This window comes from Oratosquilla oratoria, chromosome 33 (assembly GCF_046742065.1).
Source record: "Oratosquilla oratoria isolate Oo_2021 chromosome 33, ASM4674206v1, whole genome shotgun sequence".
Lineage (NCBI taxonomy): Eukaryota > Metazoa > Arthropoda > Malacostraca > Stomatopoda > Squillidae > Oratosquilla > Oratosquilla oratoria.
In genome coordinates this window covers 27,026,207-27,050,540 of record NC_134809.1, presented here as the reverse complement: position 1 = coordinate 27,050,540, position 24,334 = coordinate 27,026,207, and the positions used below count along the sequence as shown (strand labels likewise).

At 38.5% G+C, this 24,334-nt stretch overlaps 2 protein-coding genes across 2 annotated transcripts in view; one reads left to right on the top strand and one right to left on the bottom strand.

The window, feature by feature from the left end:
• LOC143017815 (small G protein signaling modulator 1-like) overlaps positions 1-5,747 on the bottom strand; it is a 542,861-nt gene extending 537,114 nt beyond the window's left edge. The window contains exons 1-2 of the mRNA XM_076172716.1: positions 5,580-5,747; positions 5,415-5,458 (exon numbers count right to left, since the gene is read on the bottom strand). Of these exons, the coding sequence (XP_076028831.1) occupies positions 5,415-5,458; positions 5,580-5,598 (63 nt within the window). The 5' untranslated portion in view covers positions 5,599-5,747. The remainder of the gene's footprint in view (positions 1-5,414; positions 5,459-5,579) is intronic.
• Positions 5,748-5,954: 207 nt separating this feature from the next.
• Positions 5,955-23,045, top strand: LOC143017816 (vacuolar protein sorting-associated protein 33A-like). The gene is made up of 10 exons (XM_076172717.1): positions 5,955-6,104; positions 11,728-11,921; positions 12,069-12,258; positions 12,359-12,532; positions 12,751-12,868; positions 13,523-13,819; positions 15,294-15,448; positions 18,235-18,488; positions 18,714-18,850; positions 22,587-23,045. Exons 1-10 carry the CDS (start codon positions 6,003-6,005, stop codon positions 22,799-22,801), a joined length of 1,836 nt encoding a protein of 611 aa, XP_076028832.1. The 5' UTR covers positions 5,955-6,002; the 3' UTR covers positions 22,802-23,045.
• Positions 23,046-24,334: the final 1,289 nt, after the last annotated feature.

The following is a 24,334-nucleotide window of genomic DNA, read 5'->3' as shown; positions in this document are numbered from 1 at the left end:
AAATCACTAGAAATAACTAAAAAAAATCACATTGAGGTATTAGAGTCCCTTAGAAAATCCAATAATGAGAAAATCTAATACCAATATCTACAAACAAATGGAACTTGATTATGTTGGAAAGGAAACGACTAGAACTGCCACTAAAATAGTTTTAATAGTCAGTCCATAAGAACCTTCCCAACCCTGAACAACGAAACTCTGAACCTCTGACAAATTCTGTTGTTACAAAATCAGCACATCTAACATCGAAGAAATTAGTTATCAAAGGAAATATCACTAAGGACATGGAAATCAAGTACAAGAATGAAATGCAGATTCTAATGAAACAACTCCCGGATGATATGTGAAGAAAGGTAGTCATAGTATAGGTGGTGGAGGAATTTAAACAAGAATTTACAAATGCCATTACCTTGAGATGTAAATGGTCACTCAATAAGCTACAATATCAGCGAACCTGCGAAACATTGTTCTATCCCAGCCACACAATGGTTAAAAAAATGAAAGGTTTTATATGAAAGAAGCATGACAATATAAGAGAATTCACAGTCCAAATGCTTCGAAAAGTATGCCGGGATGTGACAAACCAATGCTACTTCTCCTGGAATGAGAACATGTCAATCATCTAATTGCATCAAATAACGCTCAAGTGGATGTCAGCGCAAGAGGTTTTAGGATACGGAGATCGACGTTTTTCTTTGACACGTGATCTTTTGATTCTATGATCCCTAATACAGACACTCTCGAGACGGCTTACTTATGTAATGAAAGCGAGAAGATAAAAACTTATGAAGACTTTATACAAAATGTGGACCACGACTCATTCACGCCAATAGCCTTCACATCATCAGGGCAAACGGGATGAAGCTCAAAGGAACTTTGCGCTCGCCTTGCAGAAGTGATAATAAAACAACCAAAGAGCAGTATAATGCCTTGGATGAGATGAAGAGTCTCCCATCTCCAAGACCAGCTCTCTTATGCCTAAGAGGCACCAGCCCCAATAAAAAAAAATACATTCGACGTTGAGTTTGAAAAGCGAACGAAGATAAATGCAATGGGAAAAATGAAGTTAGCGAACAAACCAATGGAATGACTGACGACCACAACCCGTAGCGGACTTGGGGTCAATGAACTGTGAGGAAAATACACCTTGCCGGTTTTTACGACACAGTTCAACACGGATGGAGATCGTAAATACAAATAAATAGTAGTAGTAGTAGTAGTAGTAGTAGTAGTAGTAGTAGTAGTAGTAGTAGTAGTGGTGGTAGTAGTAGTAATAGTAGTAGTTATTGTTGTGGTGGTGGTGATAGTTTCATTTGAGAAATCTTGGCAGAACTGCGATAACCCGTAACTAGAATCCTTTTACGAGTCCTTAGTATTCAAGAACTCAAATAGGTTTTGTAGTAAATAAACAAATAAATAGACGGATAAAGATATAAGAAAAATGATAGAGAGAGAGAGAGAGAGAGAGAGAGAGAGAGAGAGAGAGAGAGAGAGAGAGAGAGAGAGAGAGAGAGAGAGAGAGAGTGAGAGAGAGTGAGAGAGAAAGGGGAAGGGAGACAGGAAGAAGAGAACCAATCTGTTTTCCTTCAGAGGTCAACGTATCGTTGGGATAAGTGGCCTCGACCAGACCCAATCTGAAAGCCGCCGACTCATCACTGCAGCCAGGCGATTCTACTCACCTGAAGGGCGAGGAAATTGTTTCAACAAAAATAATCATGAAGTCCATTAGTGTGGGGGAATTTAATGGCGTTTGACAACTATTATACAAATTAATCAATTCGACCCAGGACACCTTTAAGCGGTGATCAAGGCTAGAACTATGCATCTGTAACGAACTAGTTACTGAGAAACGGTACACAGATTGAGCCAAATCCACTCAATTTTATTCAGTTAAGGAGTGACTTGGGGTATAATGTAGCTTACTCCCTGTGAATTAATTTTCATGGTACGGTTTATCAACTCGTCACCAAAATTAAAGGAATTTTGTCAGGATATACGTTGTGTCGATATCCTAATGATATTTGCCGTCAGAAGTATTTCAATCTCGGTGTATGTCGACAATATTTATGGTTTGTTGGTGACGTCATTAATCGAGTTTGTACCAAAAAAAATAAGTTTGAAACATGTTCGAATCTCCAAATCGAGTACATCCTGCACGACAGGATCACAACACGTACGAAAAGGTGACGTAATATTGAGTAAGTATAGTTTATAACGTAAAACGTATCAAGCGTATATAAAAAGACGACCAGAAAGCTGTGACGTCATGTCGCCAATCACCAATACCGGGTTGCCAGTTCATCTAAATAAAACACAAAACGTACGATTTTGGCATTATCTAGCACATTATAGACGGAGGATATAGCTCTACATACACCTCCTAACACAGCACGACTCGCGTTTTAGGATGTGCGATGGAATGCTCCAGATCTGGCGACGTCAACCAAGTGCCCATTTAACATTATCACATTATGCAAATGACAATTCCAACTTGGCAACATCGCCTCTGGGTAGTATAGTGATGCAAAGTCGTATCAAATACGGAATAAACAGTAAATCCAATAATGATAATAAAGATAATGATAATAATGATAATAAAGATAATAATAATAATAATAATAATAATAATAATAAAAATTATAATAATAATAATGACAATAATGATGATAGTAATAATAGTAATAATGATAATAATAATAATAATAATAATAATAATAATAATAATAATAATGACAACAATAACAGAAATAATGAAGATATGAAATAATGATATTAATAGTAATAACAACAACGATAATGACATGAAAATCAAAGGATTACAAAGGATTACAAAGGCGGAGCATGCCGACAGGAGACCTTTTGATCCATATCTAGGTCGGATGCGAAAAAAAATCATATTAATAATAAAATAATAAATAAAAACTATGATAATGTTAATAAATTACATAAATAAATGCATATGTATAGTTAAATAATAAACAAACAGGTAAATAGTAAATAATAATAAATTGACATATAACTAATAATAAATAAAAATCAGACAGACAAATGAAAACAAAACAAAAACAAATAATATAAGATAAATTATAATCATTACAGCATCTTACTTAGGTATTTATCTAAATGATTCTTAAAGCTTCGAACTGAACTACATTGCACTACCTGTGCAGGAAGCTTATTCCATTCATTAACTACACGGTTGGCAAAGTTGTTTCTACCTACTTCCAAATTGAATCTATTTCCGGAGAGTTTAAGACCATTGTTTCTTGTCTGATTCTCATTCAATGTAAAAATTTGGTCACTTTTGATGTTGTCAATTCCCTTTAGAATTTTAAAGACCTGTATCAAGTCACCTCTGAGTCTACGCTTTTTTAGGGAAAACAGATTCATATGTTTTAGTCGATTTTCGTATGATTTATTTTTGATATTTGGAATCAGTTTTGTGGCTCGCCGTCGTACTTTTTCCAGTCTGTCAATGTCTTTAATGAGATTCGGTGACCATACGGAAACAGCATATTCCAAATGTGGACGAACTAATGATTTATATAGCTTGTTAATGAGTGATGGACTTTTGAAATCAAAAGATCGCGCAATCAGTCCCAGAATCTTATTTGCTTTCTCAGAGGCTGAAATACACTGCTTGGATGATTTGAGGTCGTTACTGATAATTACGCCGAGATCTTTTTCACTATCCACTTTTGTTAACGAATTTCCAAATAACTTGTAATCGTACTTACTGTTATTTTTACCTATGTGCATTACCTTGCATTTACTTGTGTTAAATTTCATTAGCCACTTTTCAGACCATTGCTGTAATTGATCTAAATCTTCTTGAATATCTAATTGGTTTGAGTGATAATTTGCCACTCCGCACAGTTTTGTATCATCAGCAAATTTGGAAACAGTAGATTTTAGTCCATGGTCTATATCATTAGACAATGAAAACATGAAAAAATAGTATGACAATAATAATAATAATGACAACAATGATAATGATAATAATAATAATGACAATTATATAAGATTTATAATAATAATGATAATAATTATAATACTAAACGACAATAATAAATACTCTGTTCCGCGTCACGAGTTCCCTTGTCCCAGGCCGACTACTTCTAAACATTGACCAGGATTCGAACCCGCGCATTTTTACTTCCGCAGCGTCTGTTAGCCAAGCGTGCTACCGGCCCCTCCAACAGCAATACTCGGGAATATACGCCAAGAGGCGCTAAGTGGCTGCGGCCGAACCAGTCATCTTTGCCTTGTGCACGGACTCCTGGGGGTAGGTAACAGTCACTTTTAGGAATCTGAGAAAAGTGCGGGATTCGAACCCACAACTAGGGGAATGAGAGTCCAGCACGCTTCCACTGACGCCACTACCATACGACAATAGTGTTTACAAAAAAAAACAATAACAGTAATAGAAAAATAATAGTAATAACTATAATGATGACAATGATGATAATAATAATAACAACAATGATAATGATAGGAAGAATGATAACAGCAACAACAATAATTATGATGACAGTAATAAAAGTTTTTTTACCCCGACAGCGATAGAATTCCTTGCTACCGTACCAGACGCATAAGTAAAGGGTCCTAAAGGGGATTTGTATTTGTGGGATAAACACCATCTCAGAAGAAGTTTTAAGATCAAGTTAAAGAAAACATTCAAACAATGACGTCATGTCTGCAAATGGGTCATGTTTTGAGTATTTATTAATTTCTCTGGTTAATTATTCATCCATTTGTTTATCTTGTCTTATTTATTCATTCATTAATTTTACATTTTCATTTTGTTTACCTACCTATTCATTTATTTATCTTTTATTTTTACATTTGAATTCGTAACTGACAAAGTTTTCTTGCACTATCGTTGTGACAGTTTCCCTCAGGATTTGTGATGTAGTTTTCCTCGTCACAGGACCATGCAGAAATGGTACTCCAGCATAACATAAAACTGCATCGATAATAATGACAGCATGACAACTTACCACGGTGACAGTTCTTGAGAACCTAAGATCACAACTTCTGACCGTTATTTAAACATGGCTTTCCCCCAACGAAAACATCCATTCATCAGCCACGAAGGTTTGCACAGCTTTGACACGCAATGTGTCAAATAACTGGGTCATTCTCTACACTCCGTGACATATTTCCACACCTGGCAATGTTACTACAGGATATAGTGTTGATTTAGTCAACAACCAATCCCAACATGCCCTGATAGTTGAGACCTAGTTTAGGCTTTTTGACCTCTTATCACCGCCCCCTTGACCTCGTCTAGACAAACAGGCAGACGGGCTAGCCAGGTAAGCCAACAGTGCGCTCAATTCCCTTACATCACCATATGTTGCACGATAGGTCAAATCAATACCATTGAAAAGTCTAACCTCTGGCCTACTCACCTCTTTCTTCATGTTTCGAATCAGCTTCTCCTTAAACTCCTTGTCTGTAGGAGGAATAGAAAAAAAGTCTCACATGTAACTAAAATTTCACACATCCATTTTCGATAATACTGGTTTTGTCATTTGGAATTTTAGTTAAGGATATTTTGATTATAATATACTTACCATCAATTATGATAGACATTTTTCCGGTGTGTTGTACAACCACTTCACTGTTATAAATATCAATTTTCACCTAACAAGACTTCTATATTTCTATATTATGCGCTGCTGCCATCCGCGAGGTGAGCACACATCTGTGTATGCTGGAGTACTGGTACAGGGGTTGCCGCATTTCTTAACAGGAAGGTTACACTAAAGGCTCGGGGCTAGCAGCTAGTAGTGGGAAAGCTTAAAACGAGTCTAAAAGGGTGGAATTTACTCGAGTATCGATTTCATAGACTACATAAGAAATAACCAAAAAGGATTAGATTGTATATAATGTGTTGAATAAGAGTAGGATTTAGGATTCACTTCAAATTAGATAGTTTCTAGTTAGCAATGTTACATTACAGTATAGAGTTTATACAAGTAAACAAATGATCCCATATGATCAGCAAGATGACAGGTGGGAAAGTTGATTTTGATGCAGTTAAAGAAGATGCCAAAGTACAACTTGTTCAGCTTTTGGAACAGTACCCCGGAACAAAAGTAAGTAATCTAAGATGTGTTGAACTCCCTATAATAATTAAGCGTAGTAGCATTGTAAACTTAAGTTGCACTCATTTTCAGTTTCCTTGACTTTTGAGGCAGGACAATTTTTTTTTTCTTTTAGTAAGTATGGATGCATAACATTACGAGGGCATTTGTGATATTGATAAAGCCATATCTTAGCATACCTTATTAGGGTATTTGGGTTTTGAAGTCCGTCCATAGACATGGTGTTCAAAAATACCAAGTTAGCAGATCTAGTAGAATCACGTATCTTGAATATTTGTTTTCTAAAGCAGTTTAGTAATCTGCCTTCAGTCTTTACTTGGTACCTCTTGTAAATCCGAAAGCAAGATTATGTTGTGATAATAATAACTGTTGCCACAAGTTTCAAAGATTGTAAGTTAAGGTGACACTTACCAAGACCAAGTCCAAGATCACCATTATTTCCAATTTTGTTAAGCCTTCAGTTATGTTGGTAGCTTAAAGTATGTGGCACTTGTGGAGCATAGTGGTTAGAATTTCAGAAGCATACAAACACAGATATTTGACATGGAACTTACATTGTCCAATAGCTTATAACCTAACCTAATATAACGTAACCATTACATAGAAAAAATAGGTCTTTCAAATTCAGAAAAGAAGAAAGTGAAAATATGTTTGCATGTCGCTAGAATAGAATCATATGATATAGGGGCCTGTCTTGCAATCCCTTGTATATTCAAACTAATGTAATTTCAATTGAGGTGATAGAATAAGGTATTAGCAATGTGATTTTCTGCATTTAGCATAAGAGCAAGGAAGGAATAGATAATGTCGCCCAACAGGACTACTATACTTTAGAAGTGCTGTATAGATATTGCCAAATTTCGTCCAGGATTCACAGAATATCACCATGGCAATGGCAGTACCGACTGAGTTCATATTTTACGCAGGAACGTTGGTAATGTCTTGTGGAGTAATACTTTTGTTAACTTACACTTAATTTAGACACTTCCCTAGATTTATCTAAGAAGAAATACCGGGCAGTTATCTGTGCTATATTAGTATGGGTCTGTTTCTGTGTAATCAGCAAGAAGGAATTAAACATCTAATGGTTGTCAGCTACCTTTATATAAAGACGTGAAGGAAGGATAGTCGATAGAGCACTCAGGTATGGTGCAGATACCTATTGCCAGCTCCCTGGGAGCTGTTCCTCATAGTAGAAATGAGGTTGTTGACAGAATGCCAGTGTCATTCTTATCAAGTGTGGGAGGGTGTTGTTATATGGGGCTTATGTCTGGGGGTTGTTGTTGGAGTATTGAGTTTGGTCTAACTTGAAGAGCTTATTTAGTGTATATATTTTTGTGTGCAATAGGTGGTAGGCTGTTATAGATGTTTGAGCAGTATGCTGTTGGTGTATTTTTTATTGCATTCTGTTATTCACTTGGTTGGCCTTTCCATGGTTAGATTAAACCTTGAAGTTACACTGGTAGAAAGTAAAGGCCCAGATAGCTGACACATCAGCACATTTAATGTGATTGTGTTGACTTTTATAAATGGTAACAACCTTAGAGGCCATTCCTTAAGATTGTCAAAACCCGATCACTAGAGAACAACATTGAAGGGGTATTGGTTTGCCACTTGAGTCATTGACCACTGGAATGCAGTCTCAGAGTGTGTAGTGACTATGCCTCCAATAGTCATTTAAAATGCAGTATGACAGACATGTAGGAAAGAATTAAAGACTGGCTAAAATTTCCAGAGGTGAGGATAATGACAAGAAGACTGCTTATTATTTCCTTACTATCATTTGAAACGGTAAACTTGGCTACCTCCCATATAAGGGTGAAGAAGCCTTGGTATATAGATAGATAGACATATTAGTGATGTGAAGAAAAGATTAAGTTAGAAAGTGCATCATCACCTATTTGATGCTCAGATGTACTATATTGTTCTTAAATACAAATGAGTTGCTTCTAAGTTAGAAGTGTGCAGGGTGGTGGTTAATCATAGTACTTGAAAATCCTTGATCCCAAGTGTTTAGTTACCAAGGACTTAGATTGTTGCAATATACCAGTTTCAACTATATTTTGTGGTAACTTATTCCACTTATTCTCAATCCTAACACTGAAAAATCTATGACATTCTAAGGAGGAGAATTTGGTAGCAAGCTTCAGTGAGTGACCTCTGGTTCCCATTTGTGGAGCAGTTTGGAACAGATCTAATAAATTTATAAGTTACTGATCATGCATTATTTTTCAACACTGGATTAAGGCCTTATGAAGTAGACATCCCTTCATTGAGTGCAAATCTATTGAGATAATCACTGGGCATAAGAGCTGGCCTCCAGACTAAAGACTTTCATAGTAAATCTCATCTGTACAGACTCCAGTAGATGGATATCCAATACATATCCAGAGATGTACATTAGAGCCAAACTCCATTATTATTGTATTGTGCATAATAACAATTGAGTACACAAAGAATAGAGCTTGGCAAACTGTAGGGGATAAAATATTACTCGTTGTATAAGCTTTGTTGGAAATGTTGAGAATGTGGGAATGAAATTCTATGTTGTGTCAACAGTAAGTCCTAGATCAGTACCAGAGTTTGTAAAGTAGATTTGGTATTGGTGATGCTTGTGAAATGTAGAATGAATGGTGTGTGGTGTTTAAGGTTCTAGTGTAAAATTGTGTTCCTGTAATTTTTGTGTGGTGTTCTAACAGTTCTATTGGAAGGATTTTGGTTTCTGTATCTAAGTGTCTAATTGGGGTGGTTTTGGTGCATACTGTTATTACTTTCAGTACTCCATTCTGTAAAGTTTGTAAATTGTTTGTGTTCATCTTTTTGATTGTTATTGTTGTTGTTATTCCCTAGATTGTTTGGCTGAGCAGTCTCATCTCCTTGAAGAATGTCATGTCTGGAACGGGGGTTTTCCACAAATTCTTTATAGGTCTTTCTAATTGTTGGGAATGATGCTGTGGAGTCATAGTCAAGGGTGGTTCTTATGAATTGCTTGTAGATGATTAGTGGAGTTCCTTTCTGTTTTCCAATGTCAGTGCTTGCAGTGAATTTAAGTAGGTTTGTTTTCTTGTCGATTTTTGCTGTCAGGCCTTTCATATGTTAGCCAAAAGTTGTATGAATGTCAAGCATGGGGTCTAGGATTTTAGGCTTCTTTCCTAATGGAGGAGTTTTGCCATTTAATTTTACTTTTTTTCATGGTTGTCTGGTGTGAGGAACATCACTGTTTATTTCTGGGTTGAAGCTTCCATTCTGTTATTTTAAGCCATTATTCTCATTTGTTGAAATAGGTTTGGGTGTTCTTTCCTTCTATTTTGTATTTACTATGCTGGGTTATTATTCTCAGGTCAGCTGTATATGAAAGAATGTTGATGTTAAGTTCTGGTTCTAGAGATGGGATATTGAACAGCAATGGTTAAAGCATTGCACCCTGAGGGACTCCATTGTATAGCCTTTTTTTGATCTGAGATTTGATTGTTTTGGATCAAAGATATGACTTCAAAAATTAAACAAATAGTTAATGAATAGAAATAAATCAATAAACTAATGAATAAATACTTAAACCAGGTTTAAGCTGAGACTTAAACAGCTGAAAGATATTCCTAATCACAGTCTACAAACAGTTCTTGAGAACCATAGTCAGTTATGCTTCCACAGCATGGTTCCCAGCAGTTAAGAGAAGCATAACAACCCTACAAAGTATACAAAGTAAAGCATTGAGAGTGAAAAGAATGCACCACTCCTTAGAACACTTACACACAGAAGCCAAAGTCCCAATAGAATATCACATAAAAATTTTAGAATTATATTTCTTTACAGGAGCCCTTAACCCAATTCACCTGTCTCATTAAATCATTTACTCTTACTCTTACGCTGCTGCTCTTTGGGCCACTTGGTGATCCATAACCACTTTTGAAGTGTCTTGCCATGTCTTTCTGTCCTGTGCCACCTTCCATTCTCTTGGTTATTTCCAAGTCATCAACATATCCGTCCAGGTTCCGAGGCGCTTCAGAAAGTTTCTGTAATTTTTAGATTTTTTACAAGGTAGGGGTGTGAGCCCTACGCTCAACCCTCCATATTTACCCAGACTTGGGACTGGCACGTCAGATTATGACACTGCCGTGGTTGGGTTATCTCATTAAATCACACAAGCACAAACTAAATGAAACAAAAAATTACACCAGCAGTATACTACTCAAACATCTACAACAATTTACAACCTGCACCACACAATGCATCCATACAAAAGTTCATTCTCACCCAGCTCACAAAACAAGCACTCCAAGACTGACCACCAAAACCCCTTTCCATCAAGCTCTACCAGACATTAGCCCACACAGAAAAATACCTCACAGGAGAAGCAAGAACCACATAAGTGTTATTGTGTTAAGGTCATCTTCCAGCATTAAGACATTACCAACATAGACTAGGTCTGCCCTCTGAGGTTAACTGCCCCAGATGCAACCATTACACAAAAGGCACTAAACACTCAGTGGCAATTGTTGGTTACTTGGTAGTTGTGGGGGCTTGTGTATGTGTGTGAGTGAATGGATGTTATACAAGTACAACACCAGCTTCCCAGACATTGATGATATGGAACTTTTTATGATCCATCCAAATTTACAAGCAGGAACTTGAAATTCCCATGGCTGTTGGTAGGGGGTACCCCAATTCTATGAGTTTCTTTGCTTATTTTGATTAAATTTAATCCCAGCTCTGATTTCTAAAGAAGATGAAAGGGACACTGGTGGTGTCAAATGTAGATGCTAGTCCATGTTGATTCAAAAGAAAGTTGAGCTATTGAGAAAACTGGACCATGGTGTTTCAATCTTAAAAATCTGTGAAGATTATGGTCTCAGTAAATCAATTGTTTATGATATAATTAGTGGGTTGACCTTTTAATCAGAAAAAAATCAGTAATCTGGGAAGGCTTTGGAACTGAAAGTTTCAGAAATTTTATGTTGTGCCTATAGTTTTACATTAGGTTGTTTATATGTTCAGAGGGAGGACTATGAAAAGAAAAAAGAATAAAAAGAAAGAAAATTATTTGGTTTATCAAGGTATTCACCTGTCACCCACATTTCTAACCTAACCTCTTCAATACGAGTCAAATATTTGTGCACACATTAGGTTGCCTGATGTACAATAATGCATCACAGTATGCACATTACAAAATATAAAGTTACTATTATTATACTCATTCTCTTTCATCCTAAATAGATATAACATCACAGAAAATATGACCAAGCCTGTTCACAGAATACAAGGGTCATTCAGCTACAACTACAAAATAAATATATAAATATAATCAAGAAACCTACACCATGACACATACATAATTGTGATTGTATTCAAGAGGTTAAGTTTCTTCAAAAGAAGTTAATTTTGATTCAGACACTTTAATTCATATAAGGAATGGACCAAGTGCTGTCTAAATCTGATATTCCTCTATGTAAACTTTAGATTATTTTATTATTTTGTATACCATATATTACATGTATCACAAGATTATATAATTATTTTTGGTCTCTTCATATGTTGCTGTATCAGTATGGTCACATTTTTACATATGAAAAAGAAATCCTATTAGCAATAAATATTTATATTTTCTTCCATCCAGGCTATTGTTTGGGATGAGCAACTGGCAGGACCCTTTGGTCATGTGGCTGACTATTCCTTTCTCAAAAATCATGATGTCTGCAAGATGTTTTATATCTCAGCCAAGCACCTTCCACAAAATAATGTTAAGCACATAATTTTCCTAACAAGGCCTCGGACGCACCTGATGAATCTCATCAATAATCAAGTTCGAGCGTAAGTCATTATCAGTTTTTTATATGCATGCTTTGAGATTTGTTGTTGTAAGTTATGATAAAGATAGTGGATGTCAGACATGATGAGTTTGGCTAAGGCAGTGTGTCTGTGTTAACATCATGAATTTGTCTTCATGAATGTTTACAGGGAGGAATCACACGGAGGAGGTAAAAAAGAGTACCACATATGGTTTGTACCGTGTGTGAGTTTGTTATGTAAAGAACTCCTCAAAGAACATGGCATTTTCAGCACATTCACATCCATCAAAGAGTTGCGATTGCTTTTGTTCAAGTTAGAGAATGATTTGGTTTCAATGGAATTTCCATTGATATACAAGGTAAATTAATTTCTGTAAGTTGTGACAGTTTGATTTGTATGGTCAAAGCTCTTCATTCTTATCTTTTGACATTCTTGCCTGTATTTATTATGTACTTCAGGAGTACCATTTAGAGGAAGATTCTACATCAATGTACCAAATTGCTGGGGCTCTTATGGACATCCAGAAGATTTACGGTCTCATTCCTAACATTTATGGTAAAGGCGCAGCAGCAAAACAAGTGTATGATTTAATGGTACAGATGCGCAGGGAACTGGCTGGCAATGAGCCTCAGGTAATTATTGTTGAAAGTGTTTTAAATAGGAAGATGAGGCTGTTGAAATATTGATTATGATATACTTTGAAGTGTTTAATTTACTGAGATCAAAGAAGAGAGTTTAGTTAATGCAAATGTGAATCTCTCTCTCTTCTTGTGTGTGTGTTCATGCACATGTACACACACACAACTACATAGTCCATGCAGCCATTTGCTACATCACTTTGATTTTCTAGGTCACACCACAAATTGACCAATTAATACTTATTGATCGGTCAGTGGATCTTATTACTCCATTGGCTACACAGCTTACGTACGAAGGACTGATTGATCAGTTTTTTGGAATAAACAATTGTAAGTAAATTGAGGTATATGACATGTGTAATGATTATTTATTCAATGTCATGTCATATTTTGCTGCTTTTTCAAATTATTATTTTTTAAGAGTTGGGTGATGGATGGGAGTGGAATGGGTGGAGGTGGGTGAATGTCTTGGTTGGGTACCTTTCTTATAAAGAGAAAGAGGCCTTTGGTATATAGATAGATTTTTCTGAGGAGGAGGGAGGTCAACATATAATGAAGTACTTAGGGATGAACCAGCTGTGACTATTGGGCACTGCAGTGGAAGTACTATGTCTCATTGCATTCATTTCAACCCAAGGTGCAGTTAGAGAAGCATGTTATGAGATTTAATGTGTATGAAGCATGTAGATGCTTTAACTCAGCTACCCGCTTTTAAGGGGGAAAGGGCTTTTGGTATATTATTGATGTTATTATTATCATTATTGTTATTATCAGGGATGACCCATCATCCAGGAGGTGCCAAGATAAGAGGGAGGGAGGAGGGTGGAGGGGAGTGGAATATATAGGAAATGGAATGGGTGGGAGTGGTTTCTATGCCTTTTTCTTTTTGGCTACCCCCCATGTAGGGGGAAAAAGCATTTGGTATATGTATGTAAGTATGTATGTTATTATCATTGTCATTATAGATATTTGAAATGTATGCAGGTACTGTTAAACTACCGGGTGAGAAATTTTCACAGACCAATTCAGAATCCATCAATACGGACGATGCTGCATCTTCATACTTGGGAACAAAAACAGTACAATTGACAGGAGCAGAACTCCTCTACTCTGAAATCCGAGACTGTAATTTCTCAGCTGTAGGCCCCCGTTTGTCTCGTCAGGCAAAACTGGTTGCTGCTCAGTATGAAGAAAGACATAAAGCAAAAACAGTAGGAGAAATGAAACAATTTGTCCAGAAGCTCCCTCAGATGCAAACAGCAAAACAGTCTCTTGCTACCCGTAAGTACATAACTTTTTGTCTTCCTTGTAAAAATAAAGTTCAAATATATACACATAAGAGTGGTAGGTAGAGGTTTGGATTTGGTGGATGAGAGTGGAGGGATGTTGATCCAGTTGTTGTTTTGCAGATGACACCGCTTTCATGACTGATTCTGAGAAGAGACTGAAGTAGTTGGTGACTGAGCTTGAAAAATGTGTGAGAGAAGAAAGTTGAAAGTAAATGTGGGCAAAAGTAAAGTTTTTCTAGGTTTACAAGGAATGATGAGGGTGACAGGTTGGATGAGAGCACGAAAGGTGAGAGGCTGAAGGAAGTGGAGAGTTGTGGAGTCACATGTGGCACTCAACAGAGAAGTAGATGTGGAAGTAAATTGTAGAATAAAGGAGGCAAGTATATCTCTGGGTGGAATGAAAAAAATTATGAGAAATAGGTATTTCAGGATGAATTTAAAGAGAAGATTGTATGAAGGAGTGATTGTACCCACATCAGTGTAAGGAACAGGAATAAAAGCAGCAACGACTGCAACAACACTGTAGGAGAAATGCCAAACGCAGAGTATGGGATTCAATATATTTGACGTTTCGCCCTGCTGGGCGAAATATCAAATATATTGGATCCCATACTCTGTGTTTGCCCTCTCTCCTAAAGGAGTAGGAACTTGGAATGTAAGGTACACAGAAAGGAAGAGTGAATATGTATGAGAAAATATGATAGGTGTTACAAGAAAAGGTTTTGAGAAAGCAAGTGGAGACGGAAGGAACTTGAGAGGAAAACTGAAAACATAGTAGATGGATGAGTTTAAAAAGGCTCTGGATGTGCAAGAAATATATGTGGAACAGGGTAGAGAGCTAGAGATAAAAATGGATGAAGGAAGATTGTGAATGGATGAGAGGATGATGTATCCCAAAAGATGAGGAGGGGGTTCATCATTTAATGAAGCAGTGGGGGTAAACCAGCTGTGGTTGTCTGGGCCTGCTATCTAAATGTTTTTTCTCTCACTGGATTGCTTTTGACCTGAGCAGTGTGGCAGGGGACAGGATGAATTTTCATACATGAGATGCTGAGATGGGAGAGGCATTTAATGAGTTTTAATGTGGATGGGGGATGGGGTGAGGAAGTATGTATGAAAAATAAATTGACACAGCCTGAAGGGATTTCTCCCTGTCTTCTCCATTAATGCATGAGGGGATGGAGATGGGTGGTCTCCAATTAAATGAAGTGGCCTTGCTGTGGGTGTGCTGTGTCTTGCAACACTGCTTCTGACCCAAAGTGGGCAGTGGACAAGGTGCAGGGATGACCTGTCATCCAGGAGGTGCTAAGATAAGAGGGAGGGTGGAGGGGTGTGGAGTGTATTCAGGGATGGAATGGGTGGGAATGATTTTGTGCCTTTTTCTTTTTGGCTACCCCCATTGTAAGGGGGAAAAAGCCTTGATATATGTATGTATGTATGTAAATATAGTGTCCTTTCAATAACAGATACAACCATTGCTGAATTAGTACAAGATGAAACCGAGTCTGGGAGCTTCCGTCCTGCACTTCAAGTTGAACAAGAATTCCTCAAGGGCTCGGGAACGGACAAAGTGTGCCCCTTCATTGAAGACTGCATTGCTCAGAAGGAATCTTTTATGAGGGTACGTTTCTCTCACTCTCTTTTCTCATCTTTTTCTCTTCTCTGTTTCTCTTTTTTCTGTTTTTCTTTTCTCTTTTTCTTTGCTCTCTTCTCTTTTTCTTTGCTCTCTTCTCTTTTTCTTTTCTCTCTTCTCTTTCCTTTTTTCTCTTCTCTTTCCTTTTCTCTCTTGTCTTTCCTTTTCTCTCTTCTATTTCCTTTTCTCTTCTCTTTTTCTTTTCTCTCTTCCCTTTTTCTTTTCTCCTTTCTCTTTTTCTTTTCTCTCTCCTCTCTCTCCCACTCTCTCTTTCTTTCTTCTCTCTCTCCTCCCTCTCTCTCCCCTCTCTCTCTCCTCTCTTTCTCTCTCTCTCTCCCCTCTCTCTCTCCTCTCTTTTTCTCTCTCCTTACGCTCATCTCTCCTTTCTCTCATCTCTCTCCTCTCTCTTTCTCTCATATCTCTCTCTAACTCCTCTACTCTCTCTCTCTCCTCTATCTCTCCCTCTCTTCTCTCTCTACTCTCCTTTCTCTCTCTTCTCCTCTCTCTCTCTCTCTCTCTTTCTATCTTTCATTCCCTCTCTCTCTGTCTATCTCTCCCTCCCCCTCCCTCTCTCTCTTACTCATTCTCTCCCTCCCTCTCTCTCTCTCTCTCTCTCTGTCTCTCTCACTCTTACTTTCCCTCCCTCCCTCATTCTGTCTCTATCTCCCTCTTCCTTTATATATTTATCACTTTCTCACTGTCAGAGCCTTGTGCATTGCAGCTTTTCAAGTTCTTTGTCACTGTACTTTAGTGACTGTTTTGGGTTGCCCCTCCAAACTAGTCACACATTCATCTATGTGTAAAAGAATAATAATACTTTTGTTCTACTGCTGTCCTTCCTTTTAGTTGTTCGTTTGAATCTCCCCTTTACCACTCCTGTGACCATACCTCTTCCTAATCACCCTGTGGTTAGGGGCAAGAGAATTCAATCATCATGTTCATATGTGTCATAAAAGGTGACTAAATGGGACAGAATTAGGAAACTAGAGATACTCTGTAATTTCCTCCTCTGAAAAGCCAAGGATACTCCAACCATTTAGGTCACTAAATATGTGTAGATGTGGTACAGATGAGAGGAAAAGGTAAGAGACAGGTGGTATGGTTGTGAGAAGATAAATGTGTTAGCATTGAGTGGAACTAAGTTGAAAGGATGAAGTGAGATCAAGTTTGAGAGGTGAGGAGGGTGTTAGGAGTGACAAGGGGGCAAGGGAGGAAAGGTGTTGCACTCCTGGTAAGTGATGAGATAGATAAGTTTATGGTGGAATGGAGAGAAGTGTCTTCAAGGATAATGTGGGTGAAGGTGAAAGGGGGCAAGTGTGATTGTAGTAGCCTTAGATGGATCACTGTTGTTTAGAGTGAGCGATATTACTGCTGATTTCAGTGGGAGGCCTTCATTCTGTTTTGTTTTTATGTCATTCTAGTATGTTCTAAGTTTGGATTTTTTAGGAACTATTCTATAGTTGTGATGCTGGTTTATTATCATCAAGTCATGTATGAATGCTTTGATAACAACCTCTGGATCTTGTGTTGGGAGACCACTTTGAAGAGGTTGATTAATGCAGGTGAGAGTACTGTATTACTCCTTGTGGGACAAATGTAATAATATTGGATTGTAGGATATACAAAGGGGTAGCCAAAAGCAACAAGAATCATTCTCTGTGGGACAAGCCCATTATAGTTCAGGGTTTCACCTCTAGATGCCATGACCCTCAGGCATCAATGTGCCAACTGGGGTTCTTGAGGGAAGATGTACAGCCCTGTGGTACATGATTGTTTTACAGTGCTCGTGCTTGTCCATCCATTTTTGGAATGATGGAAAAGAAGAAGCAGCATGCTGCCATGATAAAAAAGTCGGGAGGGGGAGATATCATCTGCACCTACACAGTAAAACACATCCATACAAAACCACTCCCACTCAGATCACAAAACAAACACTTCAAGACTGACAACCAAACTCCATCAAACCCCTTTAAACATTAGTTCTACAGAAAAATTCCTCCCAAGAGAAGTATAAATCACATTAGCATGACTGCATTCAGGTCGCCATCCAGCATTGAAAGAATTCAAACAGAATAGGCTTGGTTACAGAAATATACTACCCCAGATGGAACCATTACACAGAAGACAGTGAACACCTCACCTTATCCTGCCCCACTCTAGCCATACATTATAATTCATCTTCCTTGAGTAACTTATGGACCAGTCCAGTGGCTTATGCCAGTTACTAGGGAGCTGTTAGTCTCCTGCAAGAGAGATCTGGGGCAATAAATTTATGGATAGATTGCAATTTGTGGGTTTTGTGCATGTTGGACATGTGTCGAGGCCTATTTTGGGTTTAATGTTGCCAGATAGGAGAGAGTGAGAGAGGGCAGGTGCCAGAGTACTGACCTCCTTATATGGAAAAATAAAAAATGAGGGTGATGAAGATAGATTGGAAGGAAGTCAGAGTGATAATGAACGAGTTTTTGGGCTTGTTCCGGAGACTAGGTACTGGCCTCACAGGGCACCAAGGGGGGGAGTGAGGAAAGGATGTGGAATTTGAGGGGATGTCTGATCTACAGTCCTTTAGCATGTGGAGTAGTGAACCTTTGATATATTGTAGACTTCCATCTTCTTCATTTTCAGTATTGCCACTGGTAGGCTGCACACAGTGATACATTTCTTAATGGATTACAATGATTTTGTAGCACCACAGTTCTTAGCAATATGCACATATATTTTTTCTTTGCTTCTTAAGCCATACAGGTGTGTTATGTATGTTTCTTTTTTCACAGGTCCTGAGATTGATATGTCTGCAGAGTATAGTAAATAATGGATTGAAGCCAAAAGTATTAGAATATTATAAACGAGAGCTTGTTCAGACATATGGGTTTGAGCATTTCTTGACTCTTGAGAATCTTGAGAAAGTAGGTTTGCTGAAGGTACAGCAAGGAAAGACCAACTATGGAACAATCCGGAAGACCATGAGGCTTACTGTGGATGATGTGAGCGAGCATGAGCCAACTGATATCTCTTATGTGCATTCAGGGTAAGGTATCTGTGTCACTAATTATGTTTTATAAAATGTTTTATAGAATATTGATTATTATTGCAACTTGTGAAGAGAATTTGCTGAAAGTCATGAGTACTATTGTTATGTTTAGATACATGTGAAATTTAATGTACACTAAGCAGGTTACCTGGTAAAAGTCTATATACCAAAGATTTCTTCCCCCTTATAAGGGAATTAAAGTATTGATATGTTTTACCTAAGATATGCACCACTGAGTGTTCGACTGGTAGAGTTCCTGCATTGGCCAGGATGGCGAGCCATTACTGCTGTTCTTCCCTTACTTGCTGGACCAACTTTGACTGAAACACAACAACTACCCCATGCACTGCGACAAAGGAGTATGTATACATTTATTTTATTTAATCATTTTATTCATTTATTTATTTATTTTTATTTTACTTATTTATTATTTTTATTTAATTTATTAATTTATTTATTTATTTTTTTGGTAAAGGAATGAAACATGGAATATAAGAGAGGAAGAGTTTAGATATGTGAGATGAAATGTCTGAGAAGTATGGTAATGGTTACATACATATACCTACATATACCAAGGCTTTTTTCCCCTTTCAAGGGAGGTAGCCAAAAAGGAAAAGGCATAAAATCATTCCCACCCATTCCATCCCTGAATACACTCCACACCCCTCCACCCTCCCTCTTATCTTAGCACCTCCTGGATGACGGGTCATCCCTGCACCTTGTCCACTGGCCTGGGTAACAAGGTTGGATAAAGTGAAAAACGAAGTGAGGAGGAGAGCAAGGGTGGAAAAGGAGATGGAAGTTAAGGTTGATGAAAAAGTATTGGGATGGTTTGGACACATGGAAAGAATGAGTGAAGAAAGATTATTAAAAGAAGTGTGGAAGGTAGAGGGGTGACAGAGGATGAGATGGATGGATGGGGTAAAAGGAGTATTGAGCAAGAGGGGGATGTATGTTGTGGAAGGAAGAGAGAAGACAGAAGCTAGGTGTGCATGGAGAATTGTTGTGTATGGGTGATGCTGTGATTCATGGAAGAGAGTGGGTAGGGGATGGGGGGTTAGGGAGCGGTTATGTGTGAATTATATTTTGACACAGCCTGAAGGGATTTCTCCCCATCTTCAATGTTTCTGCATGAGGGGATGGCGAAGGGGGTCACCAGTTAAGTGAAGTGGCCTTTTTATGGATGTGCTGTGTCTTGCTACATTGCTTCTGACTCGGGGCAATGGGCAAGATGCAGTGATGACCCAACATCCAGGAGGAGCCAAGATGTGAGGGATGGATGGTGAATGGGAGTGGAATTATGCCTTTTGACTTTGGCCACTTCCCTTGTAAGTTTGAAAAAGCCCTTGGTATGTATGTGTGTATATTCATATATATATATATATATATATATGTATATATGAATATATATATATATATGAACTCTTCTGCTGGGATTCGAACCCTTGCCTGAGCGGCTTGCGTCTTTACAAGACAAGGACCGTAGCCACTACTCCATCTCGACCCTTCAAAACGAAACGGCTTAGTCTTGTAAAGACGCAAGCCGCTCAGGCAAGGGTTCGAATCCCAGCAGAAGAGTTTATTTCCAATTGTCAATTGACACAAATATGAATATATATATATATATATATATATGTGTGTATACATATATATATATATATATATACATACATACATACATACATACATACATATACCAAGGCTTTTTTCCCCCTTACCAGGGGGGTAGCCAAAAAGGACAAGGCACAAAAACATTCCCACCCATTTCATCCCTGAAAACACTCCACACCCCTCCACCCTCCCTCCCATCTTAGCACCTCCTAGATGACGGGTCATCCCTGCACCCTGTCCACTGCCCTGGGTCAGAAGCAGTGACGCAGGACACAGCACATCCACAGCAAGGCCGCTTCATTAAATCGGCGACCCCCCCTCTCCGTCCCCCCATATAAAGGAGAGGACGGGGAGAAATCCCTTCGGGCTGCGTCAAAATTTTTGCTCACACACACTACCTCACCCCCATTCCCCCGTCCAATCCACCTCATGCATCACAACATCATCCATATACAACCATTCTCCATTCACCCCTGTCTTCTGTCCTCTCCCGTCCTTCCTCAACCGACATTCCCCTCTTCCCCAAAGCCCCCTTCACCCCATCCATCCATCTCATCCTAGGACATCCCCTCAAGTTCACTCCTTCCACATCTGCCTTCCATACCTCCTTTACTAGTCTTTCTTCACTCATTCTTTCCATGTGTCCAAACCATCCTAATACTCTTTCATCCACCCTATCTCCCAGCTCCCTTTCCACCCCTGTTCTCCTCCTCATCTCCTCATTTCTCACTCTATCTAGCCTAGTAACCCCCATCATACTTCTCAGACACTTCATCTCAAACACATTCAAGTTCCTTCTCTCTTCCTCTCTCATGTTCCATGTTTCTGCTCCATACAGTGCTGTTGGCACAATCACTCCATCATACAGTCTCCTCTTAGCATCCATTCCCAGATTCCTATTCCTCATTACACTTTTTAAACCACCAAGGCATATATATATATATGTATGTATATATGTATGAAGGTATGATTTTACCCACAGTTCTGCATGGAGCAGAAACTTGGAATATAACAGGAAGAGACTGAATGTTTTTGAGATGAAGTGTTTGAGAAACAGGTGTCACAAGAATAAATATTAAGAAATGTGGAGGTGAAAAGGGAGATGTTAGTGTAATGATAATAATAGTTGCTTTGAGTTTCACTTACCGAAAACCTACAACTTTGCAGTTCCTGACATTTGTCCCTAACCCCTCCCATAGTTCTCCCTAGCAAGAAATTTTGGACTGTTTAATTAGGGTGGAACAGTTTCTTTATCACTAGTTCATAAAAGTAGGAGGGAACAACAATGGGTACCTACAGGGTGTGGTCCCATAAGAAGGATATCAGAGAAAGCCATCTCCCCTGCCCCATCATCTTCAAACCCTGTCAGCTTCCACACTTCCATTTTGAGGTGCAGCTTTCAGGCTGTGCCCAGGATCTCTCTTCATCAATTTTGTATTTTCTCCACCTTTAAACTCAAAGATAGCTAACAAATGGAAGCTGCTTTCCTCCCTGTATAACTTTCAGCTGGTGATATAGAAACGGTCCCACATGATACAGCACAAGGGAAGAAGTCAAGGCTTGGTGTATAGATAGATAGGCAGCCAAAGCTTGCACCCACCCATCTAACACCCATTTTTACCTTTTATCTTAGCTCCCTGTGGATAGAAGGCCATCCCTCCTCCCCTACCTACTGCCCAGGTCATATGCAGTGCAGCAAGCCAGAGCACATCCACAGTAGGGCCCAACAGCTTAAGCTGGTTTACCCCCCATCTCTTCATTCACATAGTGACTCAACCTCCTTTTCTCCTTGTGCATAGATAGAGAAGATGAGGAGAAATCCCTTCAACTCATGTCAATTCATCATCCATTCACAACCATTCTCCACTCACACCTATCTTTTACCTTCTGATCACTTTCATCCATTTTAAGTAGTCAAGGAATCACTGAATGGAAATTAGCAGGGTGTATGCACAGGACTATGCAGAGGATGCTTGTGTGTATGAGTAGGTGCATGCATTACCATATTACAAAGAACAACCAAAAGATTTTCTCAGACACTATTCTTGTAAGCTGTAGAGGCATGGGTTTCCAGCTAGAGTAAATTAAGTAATTATTAGTTAAAAAGTTTGATTCATTTAATCAGTCAGCACTTCCCTTGAAACTCACAGCTTCGTGACTGTCAGTAGTGGACCATGGATCCTTCCAAGAAGCTTTCTGTAAAGTAATGAAGTGGTACACATAATTTATATTTTATTGTGTACACTTTCTGTCCCATCTTTTTTTTTTCTTCCTTGAGCAATGGGCGAAATGCAAGGATGATCCGTCATCCAGGAGGAGCCAAGAAAAGAGGTAGGGAGGGAGGGGTGCTGAAAAGGAATAGAGTGGGTGGGGATGAAATGGATGGGAGTGGAATTATGCCTTTTGACTTTGGCTACCTTCCTTCTAAAGGGGAAAAAGCCCTTGGTGTATGTATGTATGTATGTCAATTTCTTTAATTTGCAGGAGGTTCAGGGGGATCCATGCAAAGCACAAGTGAAGGCAGCACTGCTTTAGTCTTCTTCATCGGGGGTTGTACCTACTCTGAAGTTGCAGCCTTGCGATTCTTGGGCACCAAGGTGGATCAGGGTGGCCCAGACTACCTCATTGGAACTACCAAACTCATCAATGGAAGCGCATTCTTGAATACATTATCAGAGAAACTTCAAGTTGAACCCTAAAGATATTTAGTTATCAAAATATACATCCTATTGCAATACAGTATTCAGTTCAAAGATAATACTTCCTGTCTATATGAATCCCTCATATGATTGATTGATTGATTGATATATATATATATCTATAATTTTCTATTGTATCATAAAATGAATAAAATTCTGTATTTATTACTTTTTTATAGATGTAAAGATAATCCATGTACATGGACTGTAATAATCTTTTGATAATAAAAATTGAAGATGATTAAAAGAATTTTGTTTTACATTCATGTTAAACATAATACAGTACATAGATTTTGATAGAAACTGAGATGCTTTTAGTTTCTTTGAAAAAGAAATAAAAACTTTAATTCCAAAGCCTTTAGTAGTCACTTGTACACCATTTCAATAGGGTTATAATGTACCATAACACATACTAGCCCTCATTTTTACTGTTCTTAAGTCTCTTCTGTACTACTACAAAAGCACCAATTCTTCTCCTGTAGCAGGAAGATAAGAATGTTAACATGTTCTTATATATGTTGTAAAATGTGATTAAAAGGGCGAATTTCCCACTTTTCTGTATTCTTATACCATGAGTCAAGGTTGAAGGCATGCTTTGAATCAGCCACCCACTTTACAAGAGATTTTCCTTGCCTGCTATGAATACCATTACAAAGCCTGCAGCTTTCTCCATCTCATTTACTGCATAAGAAGAGGGAGGCTAGACATTGAAGCAGGATTTGAAAGCAGGTCAAAGGAAAACCACTAGCTTCCTGGACATTGTGATGCCCCTGAATTCAACTCATCTGGGAATTGATAACCATAGTGATGTAGCAGTTGAGACTGACAGTATATTCAATCATTGTCAAACTATTCTTCCAACTAACAAAGTCCTCCAGCGTTGGTGTGACAGTTGAGGCCAAAGATGGTGATCTTTGGAAAGCCTTAGTCTCAACTCGCACACCAAGAAACATTAAAACAACACCCAAAGACCTGTATCACACACAGATACTCTCTTCTCTTCCTCCACAACCACCAAATACCAGCCTCTGGAAACATATTCATTATCATATCACTCGCCGCTCCATTAACACACTGAAAGACAACACACTGCTGCATGCCAGACCCCCTGATATCCACCCTTCTGAATCCTCTCTCCCATGAAAGGACAGAGTCCACCTGGCCAGACTGTGGTGCGGCCACCACCCAGCACTTCTAAGCTACCAGAAGAGGCTGGATGACCGCATTGTAAACAGCTGCCCAGGATGTAACACTTCACCCCATACCATACAACACATAATGGAAGACTGCATTATACAAAATCATGCACGCAAACAACACAACATACACTCTATAAAGGATTTGTGGGAAAACCCAGTTTCGGCTGTGGCATTCCTTGGGGAGACGGGACTGCTCGGACAGACGGTCTAGGGAACGACAACAACAACAACAACAACTCGCACAGCAGTTGGTGTAGCCCCAGTGGTAACTCTGATGGGATTAGAGAGCAACACAATTCAGCATCAGCATCATGACTGACCAGCCCCATTCAGG